The sequence below is a fragment of the Carya illinoinensis genome, chromosome 5 (genome assembly GCF_018687715.1).
Source record: "Carya illinoinensis cultivar Pawnee chromosome 5, C.illinoinensisPawnee_v1, whole genome shotgun sequence".
NCBI classification, from domain to species: domain Eukaryota; kingdom Viridiplantae; phylum Streptophyta; class Magnoliopsida; order Fagales; family Juglandaceae; genus Carya; species Carya illinoinensis.
The window spans coordinates 40,492,879-40,503,099 of NC_056756.1; the positions used below are offsets into that span (position 1 = coordinate 40,492,879).

At 31.8% G+C, this 10,221-nt stretch overlaps 1 protein-coding gene across 3 annotated transcripts; it reads left to right on the top strand.

The window, feature by feature from the left end:
* The first annotated feature begins 586 nt into the window (after positions 1–586).
* On the top strand, positions 587–5,111 carry LOC122310603. Of its 3 annotated transcripts, none has more exons than XM_043124646.1 (6): positions 587–722; positions 1,211–1,346; positions 3,727–3,762; positions 3,897–3,990; positions 4,548–4,628; positions 4,716–5,111. In XM_043124646.1, exons 1-6 carry the CDS (start codon positions 689–691, stop codon positions 4,851–4,853), a joined length of 519 nt encoding a protein of 172 aa, XP_042980580.1. In that variant the 5' UTR covers positions 587–688; the 3' UTR covers positions 4,854–5,111. The 3 variants fall into 3 exon arrangements, with proteins under 3 accessions (XP_042980580.1, XP_042980581.1, XP_042980582.1); XM_043124647.1 differs by having other exon boundaries at positions 3,733–3,762; XM_043124648.1 differs by lacking the exon at positions 3,727–3,762.
* Positions 5,112–10,221: the final 5,110 nt, after the last annotated feature.

The window sequence follows — 10,221 nt, forward strand, 5'->3', positions numbered from 1 at the left end:
AATATGGAACTATTTTTGTTGAAACTTCACTCAAGAGAGATTCAAAACAAACCTAGTACATGTTTGGAAAAAAGTAAAGCTTATGTTACCATTGAATTATCATAAGTTTAACACATAAATGTGATAAAAAGGGGTTTGGAACTTTCTTTTTATATCAAATGACAAACTTTCGATAGTACTGAGGTAATTTTCAGAAAGTTCTCTCTCTATAATAAATAAATAAATAAATAAATAAATAAATGTAATGTGCTTTGCTTTGCTGTAATTTTAATTGCTTACCTGAAAATAATAAAAGTAATTTACTTATAGTTTAGATATTAGAATATTCTGATAATACTTTATTATTATTATTATTATTATTATTTATTATTATTATTATTTATTTATTACTATTTATAAAATAATTGAAATTAACAAATTCAATAAATCGAATATACAGAAGAGCAATGTTACATACAGTCGTGGAATTGCAAACACCGCGCAATCGCTTTGAAAAAGAGTGGAGTCTACGATTAAAAAGTTAATTTTTTTTTCATGTGAGTCTTATATTAATTTATTTTTTTTAAAGCGACTGCACGTCGCTTGCATAACTACGACTGCAAATATCATTTCTCTATACAGAAATACTCTCTCTCTCTCTCAGTTTCATTTCGCGCTCGCTCTCTCTCGCTAGATCTCACGCTTTCTCATGGCGACCTGCGTTGCTCCTTTGTCTATCTCAGGTAAATTTTCCAGGGTTTCATTTTCCATCTGACAAATAACTGTTTGAGTTGCGGAGAAAGCCCGGGAGAGAAGAAGGGATTTTATGAAAGCGAATAAAAAACGAACTCGACTTCACCTCGGCAGAACTTACATTTTCGTGTTTTTTGTTTCTGGTTAAATTCCTTTGGTCCTTAAATATTTGATTCCAACATTCAATTCCTCTGATGAGATTCCTTCTTTAAATAAATGTGATGAACTTATACAGAACACATAAACTAAAAGCTTTTTGTACTGTGAATTTCAGAATTGGTTAATACAATCTAAAGAACAAGGTTTTTTCTTTTTGAATTCTCAATTATGGGTTACTCAGAGTGAACCTAAATGTTGTCCTTTTTGTGCTGCTTTTCTAAGAGCTTCGAGATTGTTTCGTGGTGGGTTTTCTCTACATGAGTCGAATTGTTTAACTTTAGATGAGAATTTTGCAAATAATGGCTTTTCTTTCTTATAGGCGGATCTCAACTCAATGCGCGTGATCTTTTGTCCACAAAACCCAATACATTTCGGAAAACCCCGAAACTGATAATAAAAAAGAAATCGAACCAAGCGGGAAGTAATGGCAGGCTATCTGTTCGTGCTGAGTACCAGTATATCATTTCTGGACTTCAATCTATTTGAAATTTTATGTCTGTATATGTATATTGCATATGAATACGGGTCCGGTTATAAAAAGTTCTTATTTTCTTTGCCTTATGTTGGCTTTTTGTGTGAGTTGATGCAAACTTTGCTAGCCAGTTGGTAGTGAAGTTATATCCATAATTTTAATTATCCAGAAGATATGTGCTCCTAAGGGTATCCACTGTGGTTTGATCAATTAGGATATTTGAGAGCTTAGTAGCATTCACGAGAGCTAAGATTGATTTAGGAAGATATAAAGTCAATGAATCAAATCTTTTTGCAAATATTCAACTAGAAAAAAGGAGCATGCTTAAAGCGCATAGCTCCAAGGCCGAAGCGCTTTACATGCCAAAAGCGAAGCGCATATGCAAAAGTGCACTTTAAGCGAGCTTTTTGGGTTAGCTTAAAGCGCAGAAAATCGTGCTTTTGTAGTCTTTTTTTTTTTTTTTGGTTGGGAAATTTATATTTAAATCAGTGTAAGACCCAAAAATGAAGTACTCAAATAATCTTAAGTAGCTTAGTTGATACTGAGGATCATTTACGTGCCACGGCACCACATGTTGTCATGTGTGATTTATATGTTTTGAACCTAATATAATAGTCCAAGTTCGCTTTCTAGATGGATTAATATTTTGTTGCTTATGTTAGAATAGAGGTCAATAGCTACAATTCTTGAACTTTTTTGGTCATGGCCTTCTTGGTATAATTTGATTGAATTTATTATGTCTATCAATATCATAGATTTGTATAGTTATTAAAGCACAAGAGATTTATATAAAATGTATTGTTTAAATTATATGTAATTAGCTTATTACTTGATTTATATGATGCATGATACAGTAATAAATTGAGTTCATAGGCTAAATATATTACCAATTTCCTTTTAAAGATTTTTTTAATGTATTTTATTGGTTTTTTTGTTACTTTACATCATTTTTAAAAATGTGCTCTTTACTTGCTTAGGCATGAGCTTGCACTTTGCGCCTAGGCTCTAGACGAAGTTTGCGCTTAAGTAGGCCTAGTGTTTTCACCAAACCAGTATGGTTGTAGTGCCCTGTTCTTTTAGCAGTTATGCTTAGGAAAGAAAGTCAAAACAATGACTTAATACCACTCGACATCCTTGATTGAATAAAGTAATATATACAAAGAAAATATCTCATAAAAAAAACTCTTCTTCGAAACTTCTATTGGAATTTATTTATGAAATCAAAATAGTTACCTTTCAGAAAAGACTTTATATTTTTGGGATTTGATTCTACACTGCTGCATCATACCTAGGGGATTGACTATATATATATATATTTTAAGTGCCTAGGGGATTGACTCTATTACATGAGTTGATTCCTAAATAGTGTCTTATATCGTGACGTAAGTAAACTGTTGTTATTTTGTCAGGCTAAAACCTCACTGATTTTTGCCATGCTTATTCTATTGGTTAGATCCTTTCTTTATCCATAGGCAAAAAATCTAAGCTTACCTTTAATTTTTATTTAATTTATTATTATTATTATTATTATTTTTCAATTTCTATGAAGTTTTTTCACATATTTTGCTACAGCTAATAAAAACACGATAGAGATATGAATAATATGATTTGTATAAAGCAGCTTCTAGTATTTATAATTTATTAGCAGGTTTGCATTTTCCTTCTTTCTTTTTCCCCTTTTCTATAGTCACATGTAATGACAGATAACGTCTGTACCATTTGAAGCTTGGGGTAAGAAAAGGATTTGTTCTATTGTCCTAAGATGATATTGTAAAGCTTTCGTACATTCCCACTCCATGTGTTGATAATTCCTATCTCGTAGGGAAGGTGCGAATTACTCGGAAGTAGTGTTAACGCCCCCTTTAAATGCGCTTTATGGACTACTTCAATTGGCGGGAAGCTGTTGGATAGTTGTATTTAAGACATGAGTTTTGAAATGTGGAAAGCATCAATGATTTTCATTATGCTCCAGCTTGTGGTTGACTACCATCTTTACCTTGCTTAATGGCTTTTCCTTATCAAGAAAAAGCAAGCAAGAAAGAAACTCTGGAATTGTTTGTTTCAGTCGGTTTTAATTATCTTTTATTTTTTTATTTTTCTCTATTATCACTGCACATTCATGTACATGCCAGACATCCTTGTTTGCGATAGATTTATTGAGTTCTATGGATTCACTCTTATTAAATGCAAATCAAAATATTAAAGGTCAGTTGACGAATGTGTTTTAGGTGTTAAGGTGGATTTGAAAACTTAATTAAAAGGGAAAAAACATAAAACGAGAGGCTATATAGAGTTTGGGACTTGCTAATTTGATAATTTTACTGATACTATCACTGATCATTTTTTTTTTTTTTTTTACTGAGTATCAGGAGCCTAAATGGTCAGACCCTGGTATCCAGGTGGTTTCTTTTATTTTTATTTGTAGGTGTAGCCTTATGCTATGAATTTTCATTAGCAGGATTCTATCATTTGATGGTGCTGATGGTACTGTAAATTTATCGGTCTGTTCTTTTGTTGTCTCAAATATATGCAGTGATGGTGGCAGAAGTGGTGCGGGTGATTTTGCTTCTGGTTTTCTTCTAGGTGGTGCTGTATTTGGAACTTTAGCGTATATTTTCGCTCCCCAGGTGAATGGATATCCCACTTTTAGTTTTAACAACCAGAATTCATGAAATATTTCTATTGATGAATATCAAGTGCAAGCAATATTTATCTCATTATTTACCGATAAAAAAGTAAATTTATCTCATTATGAATTACTATGCAAACTACAGGCACCAACTCATATACAGACAAACCTATGCTACTTCTAATTTTCACTTTATCCCATGGAAAGTTTGTTTGCCTTCATTTTACAAGTTTGATTATTTTTCTTGCACCTCATCAAAGTGGTCCCAGACCTACATGAATGAAAAAGTTGTTGTACAAGTGGTAGTTTCCTTCTCTTTAATGTCTCATTTAATCCCTTTAATTACGTCTTGTAATTATCCATTATTGAAAATCTATCTAAAGTTCTAAAGCAAAATGGATAATCTGTGTATCATCCATTATGGTTCTTTGGGATGCAATTGGAATATGTTGTCCTTTGGGCTTTAAAATATGTTTGATGGTCTGTTTCATTCTTTTGGGTTTTGGTTTATGCTTTAAGTTTGGGTCTAATCCGGGTTTGCTCTGTTTTATGCAGATAAGAAGATCCTTGCTGAATGAAGACGAATATGGGTTTCGAAGGGCCCGGAGACCGTATTATTATGATGAAGGTTTGGAGGTAATTACTTTTTAATGACCCCTATGCATTCTTTCCTGCTAATTGAATAGTTTTAATACTTCATTTTGTTTGTTTCCTGGAAAGCAGAAGACGCGGCAGACCTTGAATTCAAAGATAAGCCAACTCAATTCAGCCATTGACAATGTATCTTCACGTTTAAGGGGTAACAATAATGTCCCTTCGGTGCCAGTTGAAACTGATCCTGAAGCGGAAGCTACCGTGTGAGATCTGTTTCCATTTACCAAATTATGGTCTTTGAATCAAAGCTACTTGGATAATAGATTTTCAATCTCAACTATCGCATATATGTTCGGAGTTAGATATCTAAGTTTTTTGGGTTCTTCCCCTTTTTTTGAATGGAGTTGTTTGTGGACTTTTAATATCAAAATTTTTTTCTTATGAAAAAAACATCTAATTCTTTTCGGGTTAAATTAGAGGACGGTGATGGAAATAATGTGCAATTAGATGGCTTTCTCACTTTAACCTCAACATGTTTTGGATGATAGTCTCGCATCTTCTGTTGCATGGCATAGGTTTTTTTGGAAGTTTGATGTTGTCTTTGGCAAGCTTCTCGGATTGAAATAGTGATCCCATCGATTGTATCTATGAAGCCTGCATTTAATTATATGGGATTCTAAAGCTTGGACCTTCAGTGCTGTCCAAAATAAAACGCATGAGTTTGACATTACAATTTTTGAGTAATTATTAGGTAATCTAATCCAGAAGTATGTACATATATCATTAGAAATTAGTGTTTATATAAATAATTTTAATAATATGAAATTTTATGAGAGAATGAATGAACATTCGTACTTCTGATGATTTGTTTTCAATTGTTCTTTGATCTATAAATGCAACATTAAGACTATTATTTGCTGTCCTGAGTACTCATTACAACTACTAGATTTAAACGACATATTAAAAGAAAATTTCATTGCTTACGTTGTTGAAAGGATATAATTGTTTATTTTTTGTTCGAACTCAATTCGGTAAGTTAAACTCCCAACTTGAGTTCAAGCTCGTCCCACAAATAAGCTCGAGTTGAGCCGAGCTTGAGTTTGAATTGTTTATTTTTTACAATTTTTTAATAATATTTAATAATTAATAAATTAGATAAATAAAAAAATAAGAAATCTAATTTTGAATTTTTATAATTAACAAGTAGAATCTCTATTGAATTATAAGATTTTAAAAATTTATAAATAATTAATATCTAATTAGTTGATATTTATCCATAATAATAATAATAATCTATTATATGCCTACATATATTATTAATACAAATAGATCGGATAATATGATAATATATATCTATTTTATGTATGATTCTCACATACTAGCATTTGAAATTATTAAATCTTATCGACTAATTATTGTACAAATTATAAAATATAGCTATGCAGTATATTCAATATATAGACATAAGTCATTAGATTACATATTATATATTTAATATAAAAGTGCTATACTTATATTATTAGTTAATACATATATATATACCTAGGTTTATGTATATATTTATCAATTTATGAATGTGTTTTAATCGAGTCGAGCTAACGAGTCGACTCGAGAATAAACGAGAGGGCCTTAATGAGCTTTAGCCGAATCGAGTCGATTTTTGTCGGGTATATATCATTTACTAATCGAGCGGGTATCTGCTTTCACGGGTGAAAATTTTCTTTTCACGAGTCGAATTCAATTCGAGTTTAATCGGGCGAGTGCCGAGTGAATTATCGAATAAATTGGTTCATTTATAGCCCTAATTATTGATATATAATTTACACAATATATGGTAGGAAATGGAAAACAAAAAGTTAAATATTAAATTGGTTTACGTGATTTGCATGCTTTTATTTTCCTTTAATTTTTTGCTAAGTGTGATATGGACATGCTACATTAGCATGTCAAGTATGATGAATAAATTTAGGAAAATAATATTCTTCTTAAAAAATGAGAATATACGTTGATATGTTATATAAATAATTTTTAAATATATGTTGATGTGGCACGACACGTTGTGCCATGTGAGCACGACACATGCATGCACTACCACGTAAAATAGTATTTTTGTAATAAAAACAAAAGAGGGTTCTTTTTTTTTCATTGTTTGTGTACCGTTCATCTAGAATCAGTGAAGATAAAGTGTAAACATAATTGGTTTATTTTAATTAGTTGAAAGAGATGGGCGGAGTATGCATGGTTTCAGTAATTGACCCAGTAAATCACCAGCTAGCTGTTGCATGAGCTGCTAAAAATATCCATTACACCTAAAAAATGCCAGTAGAAGTTACCATATTTGCCCTATATTTGGAAGTATAAACTGATTTTCTCCTCCCAATGGGTTTAATTATCATTTTGCCCGCCATAAAGCAGTAGAAGATATAAGTAGCAGCTTCAGATCATACAGTTGTTTGTGTCTGTCGTATATCAATCTTTGATCTTAGCAGCTTCCTAATCGAATATGGCAATTTACGAAGAAGAAACCGCTGAAAAATATGAGAAGATCAGCAATATAGTTATCATGGGAATCTCCCTCATTGTTGTTGCAGTGGTCTTCATTGGTGTTGTTGCAGATGTAAGCAAGCCAATCGATCTTTTAAATTAAGATCAGGCTTTTTTTAGCCTGTGAAATCAAGATTCAACTGCATGCCTTAACTTGCTTCATAATTTCCTTCGGCCATGAGTTTCTTTTTCCTGGACATGATGTACTACTCTACAGTACTTTTTGTCTTTCTGAAATATGTAGCATAATATATAATATTTTCAACGAACAATGATGCATGTGATGGCTGTTATATGTATGTACGTAGTTATCATTTATATTTCAAATGTCATGTAATTCATGAGTGTTTAGAAATGTTTCAATAAAATCGGTTTGTTTTCCATTGATACAAATGTGCTTAATTGAAAGAGATGGCGGCGAGTTAGGCGATGATCGGGTTGCTTTCCGTCCATTTCCGGCGGACAACATCCCTAATCATTCTGTTGTAATAACTTATAATAATCAAGATTTATCATATATATGATATGAATTATAAATACAGTAAAACATACAAACTTCATGTGATTGAAATATAGTAAAACATAAAAGCTTTTTCCTACAGTTCAAAATAAGTGCGAATGCTATTTAGCTGTTTGTTGGGTTTGAACAAGTTTACAATACCTTCACCATGCTTGCAAGCTGAAATATTCATTCTTCTATGATTTGAAATAAGCTAAGATTTCGAAATTGTAAAAATAGGTGAATCAATTTACTTAATTCATAAGGATAAATTCGTTTAATAAATAAATAAATAGTGATAATTTCATTTTAAATACTTGAATTATGAAAAAAAAAAATCACCCATTTTGTAGCATGAACTCTTAAATTATGGAAAAAAATTCAATGTATATTCTAAATTAACATAAGGTTTCAATGTACATATTCCATTAAAATATGATCATTAAGAATATCTCCTGAGGCTTAATTTTTTTTAATTCATATTAATGATAAGATAAATGGAATTTGTTGTAGTCCTTGGTAGACTATCCGTTATATATATATATATATATATATATATATATATGCTGTGACCATATACCATCCATGTCCAAAAGGTCTGGCGGGAGCTGAAGAGGAGAGATGAGAGTTTATAAGAAAACTCAAAACCCCACATCTTTTATATGTATATATATATTTTGTATTTTTACTAAATCTCAAAAAAAAAAAAAAAAAATTAGTATTCTTTTATAAGTGCTAGATTTTATTAAAAAAAAATTTAAAAATTTAAATTTATAAAAAATCTTATAAGTCGACTCAAACCAGCCAAAACCATCCAATTTTAATTTTAAAACACAAAAATAGAGCCGTTTTCCATCATCGACTACGATTTTTTTTTTTTTTACGATTTTTTTTTTTCAAAAGAATATATAAAATAAAGAACCCCAATTCTAAAATGTAGCCGTTAAATATAGCCCCCACCTCTTTACATTTGTTCCCTCTCTCTGTGTGTTTCGTTGTTCTCTCTTTTTCTCCGCTCCCCCAAGCTTCTTCTTCTTCCTCTTCTTCTTCTTCTTATTCTCTCTCTCTCTCTCTCTCTCTCTCTCTCTCTCTCTCCTGCGTTGTTTGCCATAGCCCAACTTGTCAACCTTGGCTCCCAAGCGCCAAATGCGCCACCACTCACAAAGGACCCAGCCCGCTGCTAGCCGCTGTCACACCACAACATCCTCTGTTTTATCGCAACTCAGCCACTTCCCATCGCATCTTGCGGTTACTCTCGTTGGTCAAAACCACAAAGGTCTGGCACTTGGTTTTTAGGCTTGTCTCGGATTTGCTATGATATATTCTTAAATTATTTATTCATGAACTTCAATGTTTCCTATAAAATAAATCTGAAAATAGTGACTTGAACCTAGTCGCAACAATGATCCGTATTTGTTTTATCGTTTTATTTAATATAACGTAACATTCACAGTGGAGTTCTTTTCAGTTTATACTCTCCTAAATAAAATGTAAGTTTTGTAATTAGGTAGTTTTTACCCCAATTAAATTTTCTTTTTCAATTTTATTATTTTTTAAACTTTAATTTTCTTTTCTCATTTTCTTATTTTATAAATTCTAAACTTTTAATTTAGATTTTCGAATCTATAAAAAACTGAAAAATTTCTTGGATTTTGGTCTCGTGATTTGGTTTTGGGAGAATTGATTTTCGATTGATGATTCTTTTTGTGGAACAACATGACTTATAATCTATTTATGGTTGAATCGGATTTGCTATCTGTTTATCATTGAAAAGCAGAAGTTGTGAATATGTAGGTTTGAGTGATTGGATTCTTTTGTTTTGATAGTGTTAGTAAGAAATTGAGGTTAGGATAATTAGTAATGGGCAGCGTTTTGACTCTTGGAATATTTTATGGAGTTTCATTTTGTTGTTGATTAAATGGGCCGTGGCTATTGGATTTGGGGTAAATATTTTGTTGCGCCTCTAGCCTATCCAAAATCACATAAGACGATATTTAAGTGGTTCAACAATTTACCTACATCCATTGGAGCCAAAATTCGATCACTAAGTTTGTATAAGTTTACAAATATTGAACAAATCCTCCCTCACGTCCTCTTTCTTTTTGATTTTGCTCACCTCAGTTTACACATATGAGCTCTCCTTTTATAGGGGAAGCTCTATTGAATATTAGCCGTAATTAATGGCTAATCTCCAACTGCAGTAGCCATAGTTGAAATTTCAACACATAGGACGGTGGATGGTGCATGTGCATAGCAGCCTTTTAGTTACTGCATTCACACTTAGGTGGTTTGTCCAACAATCACCCCCTTCACCCAAGTGTGCCATACTAGACTGCTTACAAACTGATTCATTCTTCAAATAAATGCACTTCATTCTTTGACATGAGAGACTTCCACTATCGAATGCGCTTTAAGGCTCCACTGTGCTCGAGGGTAATCAGCAGTGTGTAATATTGATCAAGTCCAAACAGTGTTGGAACTTGATCCATGTGACGACTTTCGTCAACATATCTACTGAATTATTTTCAGTGCCAATCTTCTGAAGTTTGATATCCTCTTTTTCTAATATTTCACATACAAAGTGAAATCGGA

Excerpts from the sequence above, each read along its gene's own strand:
- LOC122310603 (XM_043124646.1), top strand. The coding sequence starts at position 689 with ATGGCGACCTGCGTTGCTCCTTTGTCTATCTCAG. Across the intron at positions 1,347-3,726 it reads TCTGTTCGTGCTGAGTACCA|TATCAGGAGCCTAAATGGTC; the intron begins GTATATCATTTC and ends TTTTTTACTGAG. Across the intron at positions 3,991-4,547 it reads CGTATATTTTCGCTCCCCAG|ATAAGAAGATCCTTGCTGAA; the intron begins GTGAATGGATAT and ends TGTTTTATGCAG.